Source organism: Labrus mixtus, chromosome 21 (genome assembly GCF_963584025.1).
Source record: "Labrus mixtus chromosome 21, fLabMix1.1, whole genome shotgun sequence".
Taxonomy (NCBI): domain Eukaryota; kingdom Metazoa; phylum Chordata; class Actinopteri; order Labriformes; family Labridae; genus Labrus; species Labrus mixtus.
The window spans coordinates 5,252,006-5,279,412 of record NC_083632.1 but is presented as its reverse complement, the minus strand read 5'-3'; the positions used below and the strand labels follow the sequence as shown (position 1 = coordinate 5,279,412).

At 41.6% G+C, this 27,407-nt stretch overlaps 1 protein-coding gene across 1 annotated transcript; it reads left to right on the top strand.

Moving 5' to 3' along the window:
• Window positions 1-1,944: 1,944 nt before the first annotated feature.
• On the top strand, window positions 1,945-25,546 carry cdc42ep4b (CDC42 effector protein (Rho GTPase binding) 4b). The gene is made up of 2 exons (XM_061027791.1): window positions 1,945-2,122; window positions 21,097-25,546. Exon 2 carries the CDS (start codon window positions 21,277-21,279, stop codon window positions 22,276-22,278), a length of 1,002 nt encoding a protein of 333 aa, XP_060883774.1. The 5' UTR covers window positions 1,945-2,122; window positions 21,097-21,276; the 3' UTR covers window positions 22,279-25,546.
• Window positions 25,547-27,407: the final 1,861 nt, after the last annotated feature.

Sequence of the window (27,407 nt, the reverse complement as noted above, 5' to 3'; positions counted from 1 at the left end):
TACTTTCTGGGGCAGCTGGATATTGTGACATAAATTGCTGAAATTGTTCGATGAAGTCATATTTGGTAACAATTATTTTTATCCCTGTTGGTTTGTCAAGTTGACCACTAGCAATAAAGAGTCCCTCGTGTCCCAATTTCTCACTGTAGCCTCTCCTGGCATGCAGTATGGGTTATATAACACAAAGCCACACGAGGAAGCAATAATTGAATAAGGGGCCCGCTTCAGGGTAATGCACCATCAAAGTTTTGCTTTCCTGCAAACCCTCACTCAAGTTCCAAAGGACCCAAACAGGACTGCCTGTAAAACTCTGCACCACTAATTGGTCCATGACAAAATAATAAAGAACCTCATGATACCTACAGGTGGGTGATTAGGGCTTTAACAGACAGGTGGGCGTCAGCGGTGGAACAAAAGTTCACACCTGACGACCAGATGACTGCTGTGACCACACAGGCACTCATTTTTTACAGTGTAATATTGCTTTGTGTTTCTGAAATTAAAGGCCTTTTTTAATATAACCTGCAATTTGTCAAGTAAAGGGCATCAATTTTTGATGACATGAAAATGTTCAATTATAAAATACTATGTTGGACCTTTACTCATAATCATTGCTGCCTTGAATTACATTTACCCTAATGCCATAAACCATAAGCCCATTGAACATTTACTATATTGCTGAATTTTATGGATTCTGCTCATGCTCAGACAGCACTTTTCAAAGATTTGGTGAGTACTGTGAATTAATACTCAAGAAGCTGACTGAAGGTTGCTACTATAGATTATGTTTGTAAATGTTGATATTTTTATTCATTTGCACAGTGCGTTTGTGTCATGCAATATTTGTTCTGTGCTTAATTTTTAATTGATCCCAAACTTCAGTAGGCTGTTAATGTCTTAAATGTTACTTTTCTACAAAATATCTGCATTTATCCAAGGACGAAAACAACATATATAAAGCATGAAGGCATACAGGTTCCCTATTGCATATCTACCAACTATTCCAGAAGAAATTACAAATATAGCAACACTCTTTGTTTTAAACAGTTCTCAAATGTTCTTCAGCCAATTGTGGTTATAAGTTAACCTTAACAAAAAAAAACCACTACATTATAGCAAATCTAAAGATTACAATTGAAATTTTAACCTTTTGTATTATTTATTTTAAAGAGAAAGACAAGAAGATTTATTTCACTCTCATGTCTGCAGGGTCAATATGAAGCTAAGACACTGTTAGCTTAGCCAACCCCAAAGACAAGGGGAATATGTTTACCTATCTGACTTTGCTAATTGTAAGCATGTAAGCATTAAATCATTTACCAAAATGTGTGTCGATTGTTTTATAAAAAGGCTTAATTTTATTGGTTTTACGGCTGTGCCTTATAACTTAGCCTACTGTATTAGCTGCCTGGTAATGTCTGGATTGCAAGACTCCAGCCAAGTTACTGAAACGTCAAATGAGTTGATAAGGGAATTTTAAAAGTACTATTTTTTTTGTTTGTTTTTTTGTCAGAGCCAGACTACCTGTTTTCAACTGTTTAAATTGTGTATGCTATGCTAAGCTACCATTGGCTGTATTTTTTTCTTACCCTTCATTGATAAGAGTACGCAAGCTATTGTCAATTTTCTCATCTAACTTGGCAAGAAAGCTTATGGCGTCAAACAATTCCTTTACACGTCCTTCTCCTTTAAGTTTTCTACCGCTGTGGGCTTTTAAGCGAAACTTTTGAAGATCTTATTTCATCACCATTAGTCCTGGACTGATGGCTTAGGAACCCCCCCCCCCTACCCAAGTTTAAGTTCTGCCTATTGTTGTGTGTTGTGAATAAATGGGTCTCTGTCCCTTTAAATCTCAGCAGGAGGCGGTGCTCTCCGGTGCATGAGGGGAGGGGAGAGGACCGGAGGGGGAGGGCCGCTTTGTGCGCCACACAGATGCAAAGTAAACCGACATTGGAGCACCAACACGGGAACTGTCCTGCTGCAACTCTCCTACTGAGGAAACTAAACTGAATTTGATTCAACACAGACGCTTCACTTTTAAGTTGTCCCCTTCTCCTTTGTTTGCGGAGAGTTGAGAGGAATATTACGCGAAACTTCCTCATCGTTTGGACTGTTTAAAAAGGTAACACTGTTGCTTTAATGTCCTGTTGTATTTCACTTATTGAGGTAACTTCTGGTAATGACGACTTTAAGTAACTATTCGGTTGTAGTGAGTGTGGCTATTTTAGTTTTTTAGGATTCACTGTGGGGTCAGAAAACAGATGTAGGTTGAAGTAAAGCCGACGGTGTGAAATCTGCATCTCATTTGAATGTCAAATCTGCGCTTGGACAATCAGCGCCTGGCAGTCTCCTGGAGCTCTTGGCTGGCCCTTACGGAGGGGCATCAATGGACCCTCTGGTGTCCAATATGTCCCCTATTTACTCAGTGAAGACTAGAAACTAAAGAGCAGAACAAACAAAATGAAAGTCGACATTTTACTTTGAAGAAGAAGCGAACTTCTTTGGTTAAAAAAAAAAAGTACTTTAATGTCATATATTGTTTGTTTCAAAACACTCTGAGGATCTTTACAAAGCATCACATCTTTTTAACCTGAGGAAAACTTTTCTCTTTTCATCTTCAAAGTTGAAAGAATAGTTTTTTTTTTTTTAGCTAGGTATTCAATCTGGATTGTTGCCAAAAAAAAAAAAGTAATTTAGAGCTCCTCAAACTTTTTGTTCATGCCTCCAAATAGACGTGTTGGCACAGAGCGCCCATTTCTCAAGAAATCCTCCTTCGTATGGTTTGATTATGAAATTAAAATAGTTAAGGGTTTTGGAAGCAAAGCCAAAACCTTAACACGCTTTTGAAATCAGTCATTAAATCAGTTGGCAAACACTTGGCATAAGGCTGTCACAATATGTGGAAAAAAAAAACCTGCGGTCCACAATGACATTGATGTTGCCATGGCGATATGATGTGGCAATAAACAAATAATGAAGGTTGCTTATTTTATATAACTTCTAAGTTGCTCTAATAACACAAACAACTTTTAACAGGGAGAGAATGGTATCTATCCCATGTCCACAGAGCACCCGTGTCACCTGTTTATAGCACTATGCAACTTTGGCAGCTGGTTGCGGTTCTCTCGCAAGAAGTGCGCACATGACGCTGAGCTGGCGATGTCAGTAGGCAACTTACACCTACTTGATATCCAATAGTTATTTTTACGACAGTGCACTCGCACCCAGAGACCTTCAGTGGGCGTCAAAGCGCACCAGACCGAACCCTAACATCATGTTCTTTTCAACAAAGTTATGTTCCCTCATGGTTTATAGCAGAAGAGCTGTTTTTGTTTTCTCCTCCCACAAGGTCTTTGCGAACAATATTTTGGTAATTCTTGGCCTCTTTCTCAGCTACCTATCAACTAGCTCACCTCTACGGGTTGTCTGGATTTTAAATAACGATACAATCTCGGTTATTATCTTGATTCATGTTTTTAACCAAAAGCAAAATAGTGCAATCTAGACAGCATGCATCGAGACAATATTGGGCGTCTTGGACTTGTTTTTGTTGCAGTGGAATAGAAGCTAGGTATTGATAGGCTATCGCTTCATCCTTACTAGAATCCTACTGAAGTTTAAATTCTGTTACCCGACAGCCCTAACCTTGCAGTCCTGACAAAATGGGCAACAGTTAACTTGAAGTAACATCTAATTTAAATGTATGTGTCCAGGGGCTCCATACCATAAGTGAAATAAAAATATACTAAGTGATGCATGGAAAGCTAACAGGGGTTCAGTTGAGTTTGCTTATGTCAATGAAAATGTGATTTATTTTGAAGCTCTGCTTGGCGTCCCCATAAGAACAACATCTGGCATATAATAAATCATACATTGTTCTTATGCCGTTCATGAGGATCCAGAAGTGGAATCTTGGTTGCCATGTCGATAATAAGTGTCCCAAATAACTATTTTCAGCTTTAGGACAGGAAATGGTTTAATCATAGAGGGCAGATGTTACATTGAAGCATAAGGTCTCTTCCCTGTGCGTTATGTAACGTTAATACTCTGCTGCTGACAGAGCGCCAAACACTGTAAAATCTCTGCGAATCAACCGAGGGCTTAACAAACTACACAGCTACTTCACTACATCCGTCACTCCCAGATTCCTCCATCTTCCTGGATCATTAGTGAGCAGTTCCTGTTTGTGTTTACAGACCGGGCACTTGCCTCTCGTGGTCATCATGCCTGATGAACTGTTTAATTTGCGCTGCTGTGTTACCTGCCCGGCCTCGTCCATCATGCTCTGATTGAAGGCGGTTAAGTGTGTGCTCGAGTTTAACTACACTGACCATAAAGTCTGCAGGCCCGCTCGGTTTCATTATCCCTCGCAAAGAGTCGGTAATCAAGCCTTCGTTCTTGTTAAACCGCCAATCTGGACAAAAGTAGGAGGACATATTGACTAATGGGCTTGGCTTTGGTGTTGTCTTTGTACGAGGTTTGACTTCTGACCCCCCTCCTACACAAACATACAACCACACCCAACAACAGCCTTAACGTTGGTCAGTAATGTCATGTTGGCTGATGAATCATTCACCCAACAACTCCGTATTAGCTTTGTGAAAAGGAAAGTGAACGTTAAAGTTGACAGCAGAGATTTAAGCCAAGGTCAGACCTAGCCCTGTTGCGTTTCTGTGTCTTTTCCAGTTACAAAAGTGCTTCTTTTTTTTCACCCACTTCAGGCCTCTTTTCTCCTTTCTGTATAGAGCTGCCAGGCAGATATCTCTCCATCAGGATCTATTGTGTGCGCTGCAGAGTCAGAGGGGAGGGGGAAGCATGTGTGTGTGTCATCTCTGACTGTGCCTTTTTTTGCGACGCATGCTATTTCGGTTCGCTCTGGAGGGTTCTGCTGCTGCTGCGTAGTGAGGAAGCTGGCTACCTGCCCGACTCTTGACTGCGGCTGAGGTCATTACTGTTTTATGCTGGAAAGAGGGCGTGCAGGAGGGAGGCAGAGAGGGGGAAGTTGGGGAGAGGCAGTTAGACTCATTTACACAGTAACTTCAGGCACTTTCAGATGCAGTTTGTTAACTCGGAGGGAAACCAATTTCCGAGTGAGTCAGTATTTTATTTATGTGTGTCTGGATTCGATAAAATATGGAGGTCTAATGCATGCCGTATAAACTTTACGCTTTTATTTACATGGGGGAAGAAGCACAAATTAGCTAACTGGAGTCAGATGTGATGACTTACGTTGTGCGTTCATGTGGCTTCTCATGCCTGAGGAAATGCGAATTATTTGTGTCCACAGTAATCCACCCACCTTCATCCCATGCTCCGCAGGAGGCCAGAGGGAATTATTGGAGAATCTCATGGCATTTGGTCTTCTGTATGGCCTTGCTGCAATAACAAAGCTTGCATAAAGGTCGTGCAGATTGGGGAAAGTAATTTCATTCGATGAGTTATGTGCTTGTTTTGAGCTGGTGCAGCATGATTTTCAAGATCATGTCTCCGTAAGAAAGCAAAAAGAAACTAAGGTTGTGAAAAATTTCAATATTTTCATACTTCCATCCATCCATCCATCTATTGTCTATACTGCTTTTCCCTTTTGGGGTTGCAGAGGGCTGGAGCCGATCCCAGTTGTCATTGGGCGAGAGGTGGGGTACACCCTAGACTGGTCGCCAGTCAATCACAGGGCTATTTACTACTTTATACTTTTCCATGCAAAGTGTTTTAAAATGATTCAAATTCCATTATTGTTTTCATTGATAGTTTCAATTAGTACCGAAGCTGCAAAACACTACAGATCTTAACCCATATTTTACACTAATAGTTCTGCAAGGGAAATGGAGAGAACAGTGATGGTCCAATTAATATTCATAAATCAGCATACTGAAAGCTCTCAATTCATTTAGGCATCTCATAAAGATGTAAAAGTTGCATTTATTTGTTTGTGGAGCTTTAGAAGTTCCTGATTTCTGCTATGTATTAATCAATTGAAAGGCGACGGACGTCTCATTTTTCAGCTGTTGATGTTGGAAAGCACAGGGCTTATGACGAACTCCCCGTGGAGAGTTGTTTTGTCTCAGACAATTACAGGATTGACCCCGCCTTCAAAGAAAGCAGCGAAGTCTTTGAACTCTGGAGAGAAACCACGCTGAGGATGTTCTAGTTAATCTTTGAACAGACCTCATATGAAGGCCAACGCTTCGCTGCTTCCTTCAGGCTTTTTCTCAGAATATGTTTTTTAACTTTGAACTCAAAAACAAGAGATACCAAACCTGAGGTCTTCTAATCACCATCTGTATTACAGAGCCCCCATGTAAGAGTGCTTTGAATAAGTGTCCTGACCTATATGGATTATATTGTGGCTTCTTAAGACAGAGCTATATTGGGCGTACAACTGGGTCAACTCTGAGTATTTTTGTCCCAAATAAAAGAGCAAAAAATTATAAATAACCCAAAAAACTGCCTTCAGTAAAGAAGAACATGTTTTTTGTCGTTATGATATTCTGGTAATCATCTTATGACATCACAGAATTATCATTTGACCCATTTGTAGGGGATTTAGCATTAGCCAAAGATATGTTTTTAGCTGTTTTCTTTAGTTTCTGTTATTTTTGTAAGCATTTTAGATTATTCCGATTAGCCCTTACCCCCAAAGATTTTGCCTGTGGTTAAAGATGTCAAAGTTGTGTCAGCTGTTTCACCCCCCCAATCCTGAAATCCATGGATCATAAGTATTAGGCACATGGAAACCCTGATTTTCAAAAGAGAAACCTTAGCTGATACTGGCACACTAACACCATGTGCCCTTTACCGTCCCATTAAAGAACAATACATCACAGCTGTTCCCAGCAAGGGGGTCCACTTTCTGTTTTTCTTGTGTGCAAAAAAACATGTATGCACTCTGTCACCCTTTCACTCAGATCAGTGGCTGTTTTGGTCACTTTCAGAGCAACATGGAGGAAAACAACAGGAACTATTTTCTTGTGCGTTGTAATAACACACCACATTTTAATCGCATCATGTCCTTCTTAAAAAAAAAACCAGTATGACTCCACAACTGGTAAACATGCTCCAAAATAACATAGAATACTATAAGAGTTAAACTGTAATTCTATGGTACATCTATGTCACTTTTGTAGCACCTGTTTATTGTTTGTGTCCTGAACCACATTGTTTAAAGCAGCATAACCAGTTTTGATAATAATCCTGTTGGAGGTGAAGTTAGTCTCACCACAGCTGAATGCGGCCAGCTTGGTGGGTGTTCTCACATTGCTAAAGTTTCCAAACATCCTCTCTGGTTTCTGGTTTTTACAAGGATGTCTCAGAACCTAATCCATCATCAGCTGGCACACCTATCCACCTGACATCCTCTGCGATCCTTTCTCATTACATTACCCAACCACACCTTTTGATTTTTGACTTTCCTATGAGGTCCCAGTGTTATGCTGATATCAGTGGCGCTGATTTAAAGTGAACATGTGGTGAAGATCAGGTTTTTCTTACTTTTTTTTTGTGTATAACGCTTTTTTCACTTACTGCAGAATAAGTATTTTGGAAACCAGATGTTGTGGGGACATTTTTTAATAGCTCTCATGGATTCGGAGCCTCCTACAGCTTTCCCAAACCAATTTTGATTCCCACACCCACCAAGGATTTATGGTGGTCTTCATTTTAGGCTCACTTTCGGGCAAATTTGAAGACACTTTTAATGCTATTTACATAGTTTGTTGTTTGTGGCTAAAGGCTAGTAACAAAAAATGGGAGGCCACATAGAAAAAATTACAATAATTAAAGCTCCTGTAAACATATTTTGACTGGATATGAAACAGACCAAAATTAATATTGTTGGCTCTTTATGACCAGCAAAAGAGACCATCTGAGAGAAGATTAGTTATTTTTACATTGTTGTTTTCAATACCTGAAACCACTGCCGCAGGGTAGATGTCGTGTTGAGTGATTTACAGTCGCTGCCAAAACAATTTTCTTTCCATGGCAAAGATTGTCGATGAGTGATATGTTTTACTGCTAAGACAGAAGGATGACAGTTACTGTAAAACAAAACAAAACACTAACACATGTACAGATCAAAATCAGCACAGAGATAAGATGTATCACTTTGTCCACAGGGGGCGCCAAAACAGACACAAACTGAAAGTTTCCCACAGGAGCTTTAATTGAACTTAAATGACTAAATATACAAACTAACTGATGAAGTATCTAAGGGTAAGAGGAAGTGATCATGTCTGAGTTTTTGATCAGTGATAGTGTGCTGTGATGCATGTGATTCCAGATATTTGTATTCCACTTAAGATGAAGCATTCGTGATTGACAGATACAAAATGGAAAACTTGTAAACAGTAAAACTTGGTGCATCAGAGTCTGAGATTCTGAGACTTCTTAAGGTCTGCAAGTCCAAGCCATGATAACAGTTATGACATCAACAGAGTTATCTTTTCAGACTTTGGAAAGCTGCGTTTATAGCCACAGAAAACAAGATACAGATGGTCTTACGAAAAGTTAACCAAGCTTTATGTGTAATTCACTATTAGAGTAGAAGCCTTCACTCCTTCTTATCACAGTTGCTCACGAGTGAGACTTAATTTAATACACACAAGTCATAACACACAAAATGTGATTTAATGAAATAACAAGACTTTTCTTTAATACAGACACGTGCTTTTGTAGAAACCTTGAAAACTGACTTCTTTGGCAGATGGAATTGTCACCTCACCTTATAAGTGAGCTGATAAGAAATCTTTGGTTGCACTCATACAGTTTCAGATGATCATCACGCAGCAGTTGAAGAATATTTCGAACAGTTTATTAGCTGCAAAATCAAACAGAAAGAAATCTGATAAGAAAGTCAGTGGGTTCTTTCCTTTCTTTGTTTTACACTTGGACACCATGGCAACAAAAACACAAGCCCTAGGCATCCAATATCAGGAAGTTTCTGGTTTTTGATTACCAAAAGTGACTCGCAAACTCCTACACTCTGTCTAAATTGCATCAATATGACATCATATCGACAGTGGACAGTGCTTTTTTCTAGCTTAAATACTTTTTAATACTTTCGAACTTCTCCACTCTTGTGATGATACTGTGAATATGTCGACGGCACGTAGCACTGATATAAAGGGTATTGTCATCATAGCGTTGGACTGGGTTCCTTTTTCCCCCCCCATTCCGCGTCGTCCTTTCACCGGCCTCCTGACAACCCCTGCCTGCAGTCTAAAGTGAGTGCACATGTGAGAAGAGTATCATATATTTTGACCTTAGTCATGTCTGGCAGAAATAACAGGGCTTCAATAGAATACACAGTTCAACTTTAACCACATGGTGCAATATGTTTCCCCTCCCCCACCCGGAGACAGACAACAATATTTACCAGCTTTTAACAGCAAGTACCACGGTTACTCAAAATATGCTCGACTACGCCTGGGTCATATATTGAAAACACAGGCCTGGCGGTGTACAGCTGGTCATTCGGGTCCACGCTCCGGCCTGTTTACAGTTCAGTGAGTCCTCATTGTTTTCCTGCTCTGTATGCTCACAGAAACAGGTGGTTTCTCTCTCAAGCGTACTGAGAAGACAAAAGGGGGGCCTGTTGGCGTAGCTGTGGTCACTCTCTGCCCGCTTTATGACGAATTAATTCCGTTAAACGAGTTCGGGAGATGGGAACAGTCACATGAACTATTGTGGGCCCTGAAAATCCTCAGAGGATCGCTTATGAATGAAGAGTCACACATCTTCCTGTCGGAGAGGACTTCTCAGGTCAGCAATCCAGCGCTGTGAATACAGATAGATAAGTATCACAAGCCTTTGTTTCTTTGTGTTAACATCACTGTTAATAGTGGGTGTTGTTAATATGGGTCACCTTAATTGTGTGTGTGTGTTTGTGCTTTAATCTGTAAATGCGTGTGGTTTAGGTGTGCCAAAAGGGTTTGGTTCCTGTCTTCCTCTGTGCTGCTTTGTTCTTTGTTCTTTTTTAAAAACATTGCTGGTTCCTCAGTAGACCAGTCATTTTGTCCGCCATTTGTGAACCGACGAGATGTATAAAATAGTGTGTGTGTGTGTGTTTGTTTTGTTTGTGATTTAGACATCAGAGGCAAACTATCACAGATGACCTTTGAACCTTTTTTTGGCTGTTCAAGCATGAGCCGTTGGTGGACTTCAAAGGAGTCTTCGAAAACATAGACACAACAGGCGGCTTTCATGCATCTGCCTTCTTTACTGGAATAAGATTTCAGGTAAACAATGTTATTGATTTATAGCCAAATCAAAGTAGCATGCCGCACGTCAAAGCCGTCTTTAAGAAAAACCAAATCAAAGACAGATGGATTGCCGTCAAATGTCACTGATGTTGCTTCAAAGACTTGCCTGCCGTAATCAGGTGTTGTTTCCAGAAAGCTCTCTGAGGTTTTATACTTTAATCATCCGGCCAACAGATCAACATGTTTTACTGGAGCAACTTGATATCGGATCAAAAGTTGTGGTTTAGATTTTATCTCTCTCTCCACGCCCTGGTGTTGTATTACATATGGCTTCTTGAAAAACAACACGAGCCTTAGTTTTTTTTGAATAATCTTTAAATTTTGAATGCAAGTTCCCAAATGCCAAGGAGGACATCTTCATTTTGTAGTATTATTTTTGGCGGTCCCACATAAAAGCAAATATTTACCGCTAAAGTCACATTTGACAAGCTACAAATAGGGCTGTACTTTGGCTTTAATTTAATTATGATGAAAGGGTTGGAGCCAGCCCCCCTTGGAGGATGCCAAAGATCTCCAAGGAAGGAAAAAGGTTAGGAACTACTGCACCAGATAGCGAGCTGAAAACTGCTAAAACCCTACTTAACATGGCCAATGTGCCAATTCAGATATTGGTCCATTTTCATTTGATTACTGTACGTGGTATGCATTATTCATGTCACCTGGTGAAAATTTCCTGACATGTAGTTGTAGAAATTTGCCTTACACATGGTCTGAAAACAGCATTTTTAGCTTATTTCCCCTGAATTAATAAACTTGGCTTTTCGGTTTAAGCTAAGCACCCTTTTCAACTCTGAGTGAGCTGAGCTGCTGAGGTGTGATCAAACCTGAAGAGTCACTTAAGGCAAATCTCCATCACAGCCAGCGATTCCCCACTCGCACACAGCACTTACCAAATCACAGTGGGTGTAGGTAAATCACGCAAGAATGCAAGTACGTTACCAATGCGCTTCACAAGGACAGCAGCTCCGGTCTTTATCTCAGTCCTGCTCTTAGATTTTTCAGCTTGTCTTCTGTAGTGAGTTGTTATTATCAGGGCTGAAGTGGCCATGTTGGTTGGCCTGCTTGTTGCCTTTTGTTGGCGTCATTAAAGTTAACACCATGGGGGTTTATTAACTCATCTTGTCAGTGACGGCTCGGGGTCTTTATAGGCGGTTTGTGTGTTTGACTTCAGAGGGGAGGCTGCTGATAAAAAGGCCAGGAGGCTGCTGAGAAGTTGACACTGTGCAGAAAGGGGTCACTTATCTTCCAATAACACTCAGCGGCCTCCTGCTGATATAACCAAAGTTTGTACGTGTGTGTGTGTGTGTGTGTGTGTGTGTTGCTTGCTTTTGTAGACACTGCAGATTGTCAAACTGGCAGCAAATTATCTTTTTGGCCATTTGGCATATTTTGTATCTCAAAGGTCTCATTTGGAGTAACTTGTTCGAGCTACTGACCCCCATATTCTTTGAAAAAAACGCCACCAATATGGCCAGTAAACTATTTAAACTCTAAAAATTGGCACCCCTCCTGTAGCAGATCATTTTGTTCTCGCTCGATTTCCTCTTGAGCACAATTTTCAGTAGAAAATTCAGCTTTGTGTCCTCGTCCAGCAGCTATTGGACGCCTAATTCAACCATTTGGCTGAGATCCTGCCCTCGCGTACCAGCCGTGAATAGCTGTCTATTTGTCAGAGACTGATGGGGCGGATTTCAGCGATTAATTAGACATGTACTCTCGTGTGCACACACTCACACACACAGCAGAGTACAATCCCTCCACTGTAGGCATAATGAGGGTTTGGGTACATTTCATGCAGCACACAGAGAAAGAACGTCTGTCGCTGTGCTGGCATGACCGGGTGAATCCAATGTGGTGACACCCTCCATCAAGTCTTTGAGGGTGGGTTTCTCCTCAGTGCCTCCATCTGTGCCTTCCCTTTCTGTGCGAGAAATCCCAGTGGTATCGTTGCTTCACATGAGAAATCTTTTCTTCACTCAGGATATTATTCATACATGAATAGGAGGCGCATTGCTCTCCTGAAAACAAACCCTCTGTGGATTTGTTTGAGCTTATTTTATAATCAGGGAAACATGTCTGTTATCTATCTCTTTTGGTTTTAAGCCAAGCTTTTTTTTAATCGCACACTGGTTGGAGAACAGCATGGCAGCCCACCCAGCATCTGACCAATCGCTTTGTCCAAGTTTGCAGCTTTGTAAAAGACCTACTCAACTGGAAGGAGAGAAATCGTATAGAAGGAGGCCCCCTGCTTCCTCATACCAGGATTGGGGAATGATTAAAAAAAATCACTCCGAGTCATGTAAGGATTGGGTAACTTGGTGTCCAAGCAGGGGTCAAAACAGGAGATTGTGCAACACGGCAGAAGCAACAGGAGATTGATTTTGGAGTCAGACAGAGGAAGCTGGCTGCTGCTGCTTCTGGTGGTGTGGCGGGAGGTTGGTCTGCTCGTGTTTTTTGGCGGGACGGAGGAGCCGTGTTTGCCCTCCTGAGCGCAGAGCACTGGCTCAGGCATGCCGGTTTTATTTGCTCACATAGAAACACGCTGCCCTTAATCCTTCTGTGGTTTAGTTGCACCCTGTGCGGCATTGGGGCCCTGCAGGCTGATACAGTGCAGTGTACACACTCACCATATACAGAGGGCTTGTAGTGCTTTGGCTGACAGTCCTGCTGATGTAGGTATATTCGCCTACCCTGGTTGTTTGAACTTGTTTCTGAGAGTTGTGTCTCCTGCAAATAAAGCACTTAACATTTTAGGATAACTCGCCTTTGTTCAAGTCCAAACAGAGCATACTTAGTGTTTCTTTAACAAGCTGCTACATACATCCCCACTGTCTGTAAATCTTAAATTACATTTGGTCAAATGCCAACAGCCAGTTTGAATTTTGACAAAATCCTACACAATACAAACCTTTCTTTAACACACACCCTCTTAATCATTTATTAAAAGCTTTAGGGTGCTGATTTGATTGTCGTGTTATGTGAGGACAAGTCTGTTGACACTAAAATTGATGATGATTAAGGCATTTAAACAGTCCCTGAGGAAATGTCGTTGAAATTTGTTAACATTCAACCGTTCAACACAAACCGGTCTGTTAACCCTGAAGGCTCAATAAACATGTTGTTGGATTGGATTTAAAAAATTTGACCCAAAGAAACCCTCTCTGCACAGCTATGGGTTTAGCTTCCTGCCGCGACTCCTATCCAACTCATCAGAGTGAATAAAGCCAGGGTTCTACATGAACGATGGCCCCATGGCTAGTGGCCAAAAGTTCCCAGTGGTCCCCAAATAAGATTTGTCAGTATCCCTCTTGGCCCACTAAGTTAAATTGGAAAACAGTTTGTTCTTTCTCAAAAACGAAGGGGAAAAAACTTCCACTATTTCACAAACATCATGTTATTTATGGCACTACCATTGGCAGCGTTGATGTTCCGACTCTAAGACTGCCGCATCAGTGAAAGACTTAGATATGGTGAAGAAAACCAGAATATATCAACTGCACTTCAGCAACTTCTTTTCTTTTGTTTTGGTAGCCTTTAGGATTTCAGAAGTAAAAAATAATAATGATAATTTCTGCGCTCATCTAACTCATCACTGGCTCCCACCAGTTGTGAGGTTGTCAAGTCAGGTCCATGTAACCATATCAATTGACACATCTATTTTTTCCATACATTTCCTGTCAGGCAACTTGTATAATGCGCAGTTTGTAATGTTTGTATTGCAGACATGACAGCCTCAGGCACGACGCTAGGAAGGAGGTTGAGAGGGGGTGTGCTTGAGAGAGAGAGAGAAAGAGGGAGAGAGAGCGTGTGAGGCAGAGCGGAGGGGGATGGGATGGGAAAAAGATAGACTGTGTGTATAAAGAGAGGCGAGCAAAAATGTACTATAGACGTCAATTTCAGAGGCTTGGTGGCCTGTTGAGCCAGATGTTGAAACAAAAGCAACTGTTAATTATGGATTAACAGCTCTAGTTGCAGATGGACAGGACTACACGTTGTTGTCTGGTGTTACGGAGAAGGTTAGTGGACTTTAGCTAATGATTTAGAGGAAATGACTTATAGATGATTTTTTAAATTATCTTCGTCCACAGACTGTAAATATTAATGGACAAAGCCTGAGTGACGTCAGCCCTCAGTTCCTGCAGGGGGCTCCTGAGGCTCATCAGCAGCAGCAGCCATGCTGGAAATCTTGTCTCAACCTAGCTTTGAGTCAGCCTAAGGACAGGCTTAGAGCCAAAACTGAGGTGGGTTTTAAGCCTCTTGCTGAGCCGTTACATCGCGCCCACCTGTTAATCATGTCAGCTACGTGTCTAACTATGGATAACAAGTATTGTTTCCAAAAAGATTTGATGATGATGAATTAACAAGCAGAATTAAGCTGCTCTTGAGGATTTTGGTAAAGTGAACAACTGTAACTGTGTGTACATTAAGAAGAAGAAGAAGAAGAATTTATACTTTATTGATCCCGTGAGGGGAAATTCGTTTTTACACTCTGTCTAGTAAACATGCTACACAAACATGAACTGAAATACACACACATGCACAAACAGGATCCTGTGGACATGCACTAATGGAGAGGTCTCAGAGTGAGGGGGCTGCCCTGCGGCGGGCGCTCCTGAGCTTGTGGGGGGGGGGGTTAGGTGCCTTGCTCAAGGGCACCTCGGCAGTGCTCTTAACACTTTCACTTTAAATGTGTACGTCCAGTTATGTATTTATCTTTTTAATAATTTGTCTCTTGGCAGCTGCTTCATGTCATATGAGAAGGAACAACAGTTGAAACAACACAATAAATGTTTCCGGTTGCTGCGGGGGGCGTTGTAGGTGTGTTTGCTCACATTCGATCTGTTGTGGAATCATACTGTCTCACACAGCGGTGTCAAATAGGTATGTTCCTCGACACATGCCAAAGCTTTGCATCCTCTCTTTCTTGACATTCGCTTCCTTTTGTGAGTTGTCTGTTCGGGATATTTCTGCCGTTTGTCATACAGGGTTAGCCTTTGAGTTGTGTGACGAGATATGGAGTCCAACAGGAAATACTGGTTCCCTCTGAAGCTGGCAAAAAAAAAAAAGGTAGAGTGGAAGAACAAAGGAGAGTTTACGGCATGGTGTTCTGTGTCGGTATAAGCTGTATCACATCAAATATAAATCTTGTGTTACTGTATCAGTCACACTTTCAGACCACCTGCTGACTCACTTTCCTGGTGTGTTATTCAAAGCGACTTGAGCTCGTACACTGCATACAGAGTGTTTTTCTGTTGTCTGTGCGGTGAGTTGAGTTGAGGACAATGCGAAGACGCTGGAGGTAACTTTGAGGCAAGCATGGAGAGATGAGAGCTGGAGGGTTGGCTAATGAGCTCACGCCAAGGCTGCTGCTATGGTGCGAGGAAGAACCACACTCATACATAGTTGTTTAGGTCTCCTAATTCTGTCCTTTTTTCACACATTTTAGCATCTTTAACAGTAAAAGTTCTCTATTTTATTTTTATTACACTGTTTTTGGGCTTGGATGCTGACAGTACGACTCTTGGAATATTTCGCTGTGTGACTTTCGGAGCAGATTTTTGGACCAAAACAAACGCTCTCTTTGGACACACACATCGGCATCCCTCAGGTTCCCGAATCTCCGCCCCCACACACACACACACACACACACACACACACACACACACACACACACACACACACACACACACACACACACACACACACACACACACACACACACACACACACACACACACACTAATCCCTGCCTCTCTCGTCAAGTGGTTGTGAGACAAGGTCGTTTTCCCCACCTCTGATTAATTATAAAACAATAAATAAATGTTCCAGATCCTTTACATTACACCCAAAGCAACTACTATTAGTTTCATACAACTCACTGACACACTGGTTTTATTATGTCATTCCAGGGTTTCTGAAACTATTAGCCTCCTCCCCCCGTGGGAATCCGATGTTGGGTCCAGAGGTTGTGAGCCTCACAAGAAAAAAATAGCAAATTAAGTTTGCCGACCTCCTTTTGTCAGACCTTTCCATTCTCACGCAGCTCTATTGATAAATTGATTAGCAATGTCATAGTCGGCGTAGCCTGGCCATATATATGCATTTACATATCAATGTTGCTGACAATAGGGCCGAACAATGGAGGAGATTGTTGCTGGTTCAAGGTTAAACAAAGCAGAGGTTTTTCTCACTGCTCAGACAGAAGAGTCTCAGTGTCAAACTGTGGAATAAAGATATAGACAACTGAGGACGTAGAGTTAGACAAGGCAAGAGTTTTATGAAAAATACACTGATGTAGTTTTCAAACGTAAACAATATAGCTGTTTTGAAGGATTCTGTCAACCCTTCAAAACAGAACGTTGAAATAAAAATTGGCATTACCAAATCTGGTAGACTGTGAATTTGTGCTTGATGTGAACAATTTACTCAATTTGGCGGGATGATTGGGGCATCATTGGTATTTTTGAGTCAACACTGTTTTAAGTGAGAACCAGTCAAGCATACTTTTCTTAAATTTTCGTCTGAAACACCTAGCAGGGGGTTATTTTATTGCACATTATTCAGTTGCATTCTAAAGCAGGGAGTTATTGAAGAGCTTCTTGTAGATATCAAATGGCATTTGCAGTAGCCAATAGCACTTAATGTGTGGATTTCAAACGCAGGGAAGATTCATTCTGGTAGCTAGATTGTGGACCTTTGTCTCATTTGGGAGGGGCTTAAAAATCCAGGGAGTGTTTTTTGCACCGAAAGTTCTTTACATCTAAAATACAGAATAAGTATTTGTCATTTCCTGTAAAATGCTAAAGAATGGAGAAAACTTCCAAAGTAACCACATACTTGCATATGGGCGCTAATCTGTTAAAGACATCTGCTATCTGAAACATACATTTTGAATTCATGAAAACTAATTCATCCATTCTGTCTAAATCCAGATAACCTTCCAAACAACAGTTGTGTAATCACCCTCTGTGTGACTCCTTATAACTCTTACATGAAGACCTCTACCTCCTGAATAAATGATGGACTCTTTTTCTGTCTCTACTTTAAAAGATTCAAAAGCAGTCCAAAATAAAACCAGAAACTGTTGGGTGTATGTTGAACTCAGAAGTGGAGCTGTGATTGGATAACTCTTTTCCCTGTTCAGTGGCTCGAATGAGAGAAAGTGGCCCTGGGGTGGCTCAGGACAGTATGGCCCCTGTGATCCACGGGATTACAAGAGTGGGACTGACTGACTGGCTGAACGCTGATGAGGAGCGTGGTTGCTGTGATGTCACTCTGCACGCATCAGAGTCTGCCAGCGACGTAAGATGCTCTTAATCATTCATGGCCCTGTCGCCACTTGTCTCAGTTTGAGCCGGAGTCATGTGGCACTTTGAGCGCTCGGTTACATAAAGGCATCGTCACCAGGCTGGCACCAAGACTGAGGAGAGAATCCTCAATCTAAAGGAAACAAGAGCATACTCATTACCTCGCTCCTGGCATATTTGGTGCTCTAACTCAGACATGTTCAGTTTTTTTACATGTCTCAAATGAATGAACTATGTACCGTGAGATCGACCAGTTTGTCCGTTTGGCTCCATGAGTAAACAAGAGGGCTGAGAGGGAAATTTGCCTTAAGCTGTATTTAGAGTGTGTGTAGTACAGGTCATACAGGCCAGACTGACTTAAGCACAACATGTGAAAAAAGCTATGACAACGTGTTTTTACTTCCTGTCTAGACATTGAAGTTAAATAACTTTGTTACTTTTAGTTTGTTTGTTTTTTTACAGAAGAAGATGAAGATGATATATTTCGCCCTGCATTCACAAATCAAACAGCTACAGCAACTTACTGAGAAGATTCAATTCTACACTGCAACAAATAAAATCTTAGCAAGTGTTATTGTCTAATTTATGGTCTAAAATATCTCTTTACACTTGTTATTAGCCACCTGTCACCTGTCAAGTACAGGTAAGAATCCTACTGTTCAAATCATATTTCTCTCTAAACAGAGGTTGTTGGGTGTTTTTGCAAAGCTGAGATAACCGGGCACATATGACATCTGTGATTGCAATGTTGTAAATAGTTGTGCTTTGTGCTTTGTCTCTTCAATACAAAGCACCACACTGTCATTTTTACACCTTTTAAATACATATATAGGTGTCAGTCTGTTTGCAAGCGGGCAATTAAATTCACAGAGCTGAGAAGTAAATGTTAAATGCATTGAAGAGGGTGAGGGAGCGTCTGATGCTGCGCAATGCGATGGGATATCTTACGCTCGCGTCCTGTTAGAATACGGTGTTAATCTGAAAGAAAATGTAACCATGCCACATTCTTATCCAGGGTACTGAAAAACTTTTGTGTCCTTTCAAATTGTCTCTGGAATGTTATTATGAAACAGTAGACTTCACAAGACACTGCCATTCTTCATGACTTATCTTTTTAAAAGTACTGAAAGGCTAGAACTGAATATGACAGGACTGCCTGCAGGCCGCACTTCATCTTTTGTCATGCTCACAATAATGGGGTCTTGACGATCCTGAGGGGAGTTGAAACTGTTCCCCATCAAACACCAAGGGGCCCCAGAAGACGTAAAATGGGCCATTTCCTAGAATGACTGTAAGGTGTGAAGTTTGCACCTTTTGATATTTGATCACCCACTGACATATTTTATTCTGAGGTCGAATGTCTTGGAGTGACGACGCACTTCAAAAGCATTCCCCTGCAGCTGAAGCATTGTGCCGTTTGTCTTATTGCCCCACATGTGGCCACCGGGAAGGGTTAATCCATCTGAATGAGCGGATCTCTCCATGTATGGGATAAAATCTTTCTCCGCTGTCTCCGGCCGGCTTAGAGACAGGAAGCTCGCTTGGTAGCCAGTGCTCAGCTCTGATGTTGCCATAGAGAAATACAAAGCTATGAGTAGCGGGGAGGAACATATCAGTTGATGAGCTGTCTTCAGTGGTCAGTCGCACATGCAGCTGACTTTTATGCTACAGATACTAATTGGCTTCTGCACGGGGCATGAAGTAATAAAGCTAGATGCTCGATCACACTGCATTTCTCTACCACTCTGATTTAGCTCAGAGAGACTTTGTAGACATTTGTTTGCTATGCACTATAATCTTTTAATTTGGCATCCAGTTGCTTTTTTAATGGATTTTGTAACAGTAAACCCCCTCCTTTTTATAAAAGGGTGTGAATTGAACTCGAATTGGCTTTTACAATAGAACTTGAAAATCAACTTTGTTGAAGCATTTGCTCTTTGTTAGGCTTTCTTTTGTGCCATCCTTCTTTGTAGAGGGGAAAGTGCATCTTCTTCATTAGCACTGCCAGAACTACAGAAGAAAGCTTGAATGGAGATTTTAAATACGATAAACCCTTGGAACTGGATAGGGTTCAGTCCCCTTTGGCGATGAGCTCGCTTTTGGGAAAGAGGGGAACAAACAAGAGCCCTAGAGTCTATCATCTATCAACCCCCCTTCTGTTCCCTCTACTGCTACAGTTGCCTTTCCAACTGAATGGGTTCTTGTCAGTGATGCAAATGTTTTCATGGGTGACGTTGCTTTGGAATATTGTTGAGTGAATCCCCCATTCATTCACAATGGGGATTCGCATACAGGCCTAGAGCGTGGGCTCCAGCTCCGGTTTGAAAACGGAGTATGACGAGGGTTGCCGTCTGGCAAAAACAAATGAACCCCTTGTTAATGTCAGAAGCTCACAGAGTCAGTGAACTCTAGCTAGCGAATAAGTGGGTGTTTAAACCTTGTCTCCATTTGATTCTGATTTAAGATTATGTTTCAAGGCTTGGGTTGCCTGTGACTTAGGGACACTTGGGTTTAATTTCTGAAATGGGCCATATTATGAGCTTATTGAGGCAAAGATAATCAGTGCAAGAGCAGGATCAAAGTGACCTCATAAAATCAAGAGCACACCGCTTTCCTCACACAAAAAGCCATTAATCCTCAACTTGGCATCACCAGAGCTGGGAGTTGCCCACTGATGTTTGTTCAGTGAATTGTAAAAAAAAAAAAAAAAAAGTCAAAGTAAGATATTTTTTAAAGATAATCAAACGTCGCCTTCAAGGCCGAAAGACAAGGGGTAAAATTGAGAGGAAAAACTACAAAGAGCTAGCAGTGGAAACACTTCATCTCTTGACTATAGGAGGGAAAGAACAGAATGTAGCAAATCTGGACTTTCTGAGCTGTTGCTGAAAGTCGATCCGTGCTGTAAAAAGGCTGTTCCACTTCATTTTTTTCGTCTTTTCTTTCCATTCTTTTCAGTCCAGCCAGCTTGAACTGCTCTGGCTCCCAGTATCCTGTGTCTTGCTGGTTATGTAACAGTCAGGGGCCTAAATGGGAAGTAAAGCACAGCAGTGACAGCGGACACTGCAGCCACTTGAGAAAATGAATGTGACAGCAGCCCATTAGGAGTTGACAGTGAAAGCTCCAAAATGTATCAGAAGCGTGACACAGGAACATTTGTATTGACTCTTACTTTGCCTTGGCCAGCTTCAGTGGGGGTATTAGTACTGGTTTTTAATAAGTTGAAGTTGCTGTGAAATGTGTACAAGAAAGCTTTTCTCCACGATGATGTAACACTCTTTCAGACTTGGGCATAGAAAAGTCTAGTGAGAACCACTCAAGTGAGGCCTCATTTTGAAGCCTTGGCAATGAAACTTTCCGTACTTGATGCAAGACAAAACAGAGCAAACTTTGTAATTGATAGAGAAGCTTTTAAAGTGGTACTTTGACGCAGATGGTGTCTTTCATTGACAGCATGTTTCATGTGTAAGGTGCAAAGTGTTTGGTTCACATAAATTAATGATGTGGTGTTAATGATCTTCTTTTCTTTTTCACAGGCCGATTCAACGGTAAGATGAAACCAGAACTGGAGGACCAGAATGTTTGGACACATTAAACACCTGGAATTGAACCTTCTTTGACAACATCTGGTACTATTGGCAACACAAAACATCAAACTGCTACAGAACCTAGATCTTTTTTTTCTACTTGTGGATTATAAGTAAAAGACTGCAAACATGCCTATTCTCAAGCAGCTGGTAAACAACTCTAACCAGTCAAAGCGACGGTCACGGGCCGACCTGACCGCAGAGATGATCAGCGCTCCATTGGGCGACTTCCGCCACACCATGCACGTTGGCCGGGGAGGAGATGCATTCGGGGACACTTCATTTCTAAGCACCCGATCTGGGGAACCTCCCAGGGAGCCTGAACCAAAGCAAATCTCCCCCGGTCCCAAACCAGGGCTGCTGTCGCGCACATTCAGAAGCAGCAAGCGCTCTCAGTCTGTAAACCGTGGGGACAAGTACGAGTACAACACGATGGCGCCTTCTGGTGGCTCATCCAACTATGTCAAAAATGCCATATCTCTGCCTTACCTTAACGATGATGATATGAACAGAGGTCACCTGACAAAGAGTGTTTCTTCAAGCCCCATGAAGACGGTGATGGAGATTGAGACCAAGCCGGTGAATGGCGCAGCTGCAATGGCCACAATGGACGCGGAGTTCGATGAGCGTAATTTCGGTGAGCTTACCGACTTGCCACCATCCATGCCAAAGGGAGGCGGGATGAAGCACGCAGAGTCTATGATGTCCTTCAACATTGACTTGGGGCCCTCCATGCTGGGGGACATCTTGAGCGTGATGGAAAAGAAAGGCTGGGAGGAGGATGACCTCGGCTATGAAGAAGGCAAGGGTAGCGATGGCCGAGCCTCACCCTCCAACATACCCCACATAGATGACGATGACGCGGAAGTGCGGGCCCCGACAAGGCCACCTCGCAGCATGTACCAGCAGAAGACCATCGTGGATCCATACACCCCGGAGCTACAAACCAGGAACAACCACCACAACCTGGACAGTTACTCTGTGTCCAGCTCCGGCTCGGCTACTGAGGAGAAACCTCAGTACCACCTCCAGGACGGTGACACGGACAGCGCAAAGTACAGCTCGCCACGTGGGGAGGAAGACCGAGATTTCACCTTCATGGATGACGACGAGGATGAGATTCGAGTGTAAACCAGACTGGTAATACTGCCATGAACAGTCTTGGAGGACACTTATCGAGACGAGCAGATGTTGAGAGGCTATCACGAGCTGTTGTAGGCAGGGGGGATGATTTGGAGGAAGGGCCACTGCTGCTCTAAGCGCCCTGTAGATCTGTATTATGTTTGTACACTTTGTTCAACATCATAAATAAAACCAATTAGGCCTTACTCACTGTGCTGTAGCAAGAAGATGTGAGCTGAGTGCAGACAGACTTGCTCACAGAGTGGAACTCTTGAAGGGCTTGGGTTGTTAATCGTTGCAGATTTACGCAGCTTGGGAATGGGAATTTCCCATTTCAAACAACACTGGCACCTGTGTTTGAACTCTTTTCTTCTCCAAGGTGAATGATCGAACAAAGAAAAGCAGCAAGCCATTGGTGATGAGCGCATGAACGCGTCTTGGGAAGTAAAGTTCGACCACAAGGTTGGAGAAACTGTACCCAAGCCGTCATTCACATTGATATCACGTTTGTTGTGGGTTGTGTGAGGTGAGGAAATGGATATGTGAGGGCACAAAGTTGATGTAGATGTGTGTATTAGAGATTCTGAACAAGGAAGAGGGAAAGGACATTTTGCCAATGACTATGTTTGGCATAAACACTAAGTAGATAAAGTACTTATTACTTTTCCATGTCTTACTTTAAGGGGTGACTTTTTATTACTTTTGTCAAGCATGTCTACTGTTTGTTTTTTTTTAGTTTAGTAGTTATTCTGTTTTATTTTTCCTCCTGTTTGTCTTAAGTTAGCAATGCCTCCATTCCTTACATTCACAGACAGCTGTGGTATTTATTCATTTATATTAATAAGGGATGAATCAGTCTAATTATGCACTACAAGGTCTTAAAAGTTATGATTTGGGTGTTTTTTTTTTTTCCGAATATGTTTCTCGACTTTAAAAATCGTAAGGGTACCACAGAGTGAACCAGCTTCTTTTTTTTATGGAATTTTGATAAACGGCACTTAATTCTCAAGTAGACACAAAAATCACCTTTGCTGTCATTTGTGGGAATGCCACATTAGATGACAAGGACCTATGTTTGTAAAAAAAAAAATGTGAATTGTCAAAAAAAAAGAGGCCTTTTGTACGTGTCCTGGGTCCTTTACTTTTTTTTTTTTTTTTAAAGAGACAGGACAGAAGTGGTGATTGTGGCTAATTGAGTGTGTTTCTGGGTCATTCCACATCATCACTGACGATGGTAGCATGAGCAGGTCAGCGGAGAGCGATGAGTGTGAAAGGGACAGTTGGTAAAAATCCAAATGAATAGTTATGGCTTGTCCCTAAGGGAAGAGAAAGGATGTAAAAACATGTCCAAGGTGTTATTGGAGTGCAGCTTTTTTTTTTTATTCTTTTTTTTATGGACGGGCTTCGGGTATGTCTCGGGGCAGTGCTGAGAGTGGCAGACATTCCCTTAACCGGCCCCGCAGGTGATAAGACTCACCTCCTCTACGCAGCCCAAATCACACAGCAGAAACAGATGATTAAATCAACCAATCATCTGGGCCTTTTCCCAGTCTACTCATTAAATGTGCTGGATTATTGAACCACAACCAGCTGGAACTGCTCCAGGAACAGCAGGGTCAGGGACGGACAGGTGGGCCCTTTCTCTTTGATTCTTTTTTTGTGTTTTTAGTTGTACGCTCACTCAGTTGGCTCCTCCAGGTTACTTTAAGTTCTAAATAAGGCAACAAAGAGGCGTACTTTAGTTCCCTGTGTTGATGATTCACGTCTGACCTTTTTTTTTTTTTTTATGTCTTGTTTGAAAACTAATTGCCACGTTTGACGAATGGGAACCTTTATGTCCGGTTGTGGCATTGATGCAGGTGTGTACATATGGAATCAGGATGCTGTGCCATTATTTTCTCGGGTTTTATTGTATACTTTAAAAACCACCATGTCCATATGAAGAGGATGCAACGAGTTCAAGCAATCTAGAGGAAATTGCCAAGTACGTTCTAACCATATTATTGGAAAATGATAGCAGGATGTTTAATTTGTGTTCATTTTTTTACTCATGTATAGACTTGCAGTATGGTTTAAGTCAGAAATCTTACTTTTTTTTTCCTTAATGTAAATGGGCCAAATTTGAAGATGTCTTTAACTTTATATTAAAATGAATTGTGAAATATGTGGTTTGTGGATTGTTTGGGCTAGTGTTTTAGTCAAGACCACGCTAACCGAGACCAAGACATACTACCAGAGACCGGAGTGTGCCGAGACCAAGACAAGATCGAGACATTTAGGGATCGAAAACGAGTCGAGACCAAGACCAAGGCAGGGTGAGACCGAGTCAAGACCAAGGCTTGGTGAGGCCAAGTCAAGACCAAGACCAAAATAGCCTATCAGTGGTGTTCTTGATTTAAAATCTGAAGTCCGCACAGTCCGGCACCGAGACAAGACTGAGTAAAAATGCCTCCGATTACGAGACGAGTCAGATCTTCCAAAAGTGGTCTCGAGACCAAGACCGATTTCGAGTACTACAACACTGGTTTGGGCAGCTGCAATCCTCCATCTTCATCAACAAGAAATTGACACTTTAAAAAAAAACAAAGAGCAGAACACTCCTGAAGTTTTCTTTATTTTTTGAAACCACATCATGTAAATATGATTTGTGCTATTGATTCTTACAGCTAACAACCTTCATCATGAGCATTGTGAGTATGTGGTTATAGTGAGGAAATCAGAGGAATTTCTGAGGCTTTAACACAAACAAAAAAAACACATTTGTGGCCAAATTGTATTTGCAAGTAAAGAACCTCCAACAATCTGCAACCAAGACTGCTGGAATTTAAAGGAGCTCAATGGAAAATAATGGACAAGGATACTAAATCACCCTGAAATACTTTCTCGTAATTGTCCGAACATTCTGGCATGTGTTGTGCTGCTTTATGGGAAACTACTAAGTAGGCCAGAACAAACCATATAAAGGAATTTGTAAATACACTCAGCCTCAGGTCTGCTTGGACGTTTTTTTTCCCGTGGCCCTGACAGCCGCCGTTTGGTGAGTGGCGGAGAAGATAAGGACTGCGAGAAACAACCAGCTCAAAGTTCAGCTGTAGAATGTTTTCTGCTTCTTTTTATTTTTCTCTATTCAGTGGCTGTAGTGTTACGCCAATTATGTACTATCTTCCGTTCCCTTTCTTTATCCTGCTTTTACAGTATATTAATATATTCATTTCTTCCCTTCTCTTTGAAATAACAGTTATATTTTTCAATAAAAGAGCAAGCTGGTAATCTTTAACCACGACTCCGCTCTTTTTGTGTTTTCCTTGGTTTTTGTTTCTTTTCATTCCGGGCCTCATTTGTGCGAGATTATTCACTTTCTGCTTTTCCAAAATAGGCAGAGCACGCACTGAAATGTGACCTTCACACAGAAGAGTATTTGGTAGTGATGGAGTCGCTGAAAGAGTTCCAGCCAAATCCACACTTTGACAAACACACAGTCAGGAGTGGATTATTCGGCATAAATAACCCTGAAATGAAAGATAAAACCTTGTTGGAACAGATTTCACATAACGGGCGAGATGAGTCTTGTTGGCTAATTAGAAGCCTCCAGTCTGACATTGATCCTAACAGGCTTTATGCGTTATCAACCCAGCTGTAAAGACGACTAAAACAGTCCTTGTGTTTCATGACGGGCAGCTTTAAAGACCAAATATTAACTTTTTTTTAAATGAGCCGATTCATTGTGTGTGTGAGGAAGGAAAGAGGAGAGAATATTGCTTTACATGGTGCATTCATGATGGAGGGAGAGAGCAGCGCACTAACTGTACAGACGGAAAAAACATCACAGCTCTCTCTCTTCTCTGTCAGAGACGATTTCTTCTGGCTACAGCCATCTGGTTGTGTGACGACAGAATGATTCTGTCGTTAAAATCAAATGTGTTGTTTCTGAGTCCGAGCAAACAGTGTGGTGCAAACACATCTCTGTGTTACATTTGTTTTCAGGACCGTCACTTAGAAAAGGCACCGTGATACCAGTTCTAAGAAGAGCTGCTTGCTGTATACAGTCAAGACAATTCTCGGGAGATTTAATTGGATTATTTCTTGTGTGTTAACTCAACACTTCAGCTTCGTAAAGAACAAGTGTTAACTCGCTGGAAGCCATAGATATAGATAGAGGACCACAGATAGACATTCACTCCACTTGTACACCATGTTTTTTCCTTTGTATGCATCTTTAAAATTACCCTACACCATCACCTTTGAGTGACAGCTTGAGCTTCGTTTACATATAAAGATCTAACATATCACACTTACAAATATCCTTCAAAATAGAATGCAATTAAGGCGGCAGTAGCTCAGTCTGTAGGGACTTGGGTTGGGAATCGGAGGGTCAACAGTTCAAGTCCTGGTGCGGAGCTGAATACCGAAGTTGGTCTGGTAGCCGGAGAGGTTCAATGTCACTTCCTGAGAATTGCTGAGATTGTAAAACCAGAATTTCCCCCAGGGCGTAATAAAGAATGCAAAATGTAAAAAAAACAAAAAAAAAACAGATATAAGTACTCGAAACTATGCAACACTTGAACCACTTTCCTGCATGTCGAATGCTCTCACTATACCAATGTGAGTACATCTTCCTGGTTATTCCTCTGTGCTCCTTTAACTCTTAGTAGGATTTTTAAAAAAAGCAGATCTTTTACCGTTATTATAAACTGTGGTATCAGTAATAAAACATTCAAATACCCGTACTTCATCGCCTTAACAAAGCACCTCAAGTGCCGTCGCTCTTTAAACTGAATTTAAAAAATGACAGATCCAATGGCGTTTTATCGAATCGGGTAGCTTTACATTTCTTTCGCACATCGACCTGACAGTTTGATTAAATAAAAAATATACATCCTTCAGTGTCAGACTTGCAGTGCTGGGAGAAGTGGTCATTATACTCGTTTGTAGATGTGCTAATATCGCCCTCTAGTGTCAGTTGTATGTAATGCAGGTTACATTCCTGGATGGAGTTACTGCAGAACAAACCTGTAGTTGAGGTTATATTACTGTGATCTTAAAGTTTAGATAGATAATCAGAGGGAAGTCTGAAGTACCAAATGGTCTTTTGCTGCAGTTTTTACCAATATATGTTTCAATATTTAGATGCTGAGCAT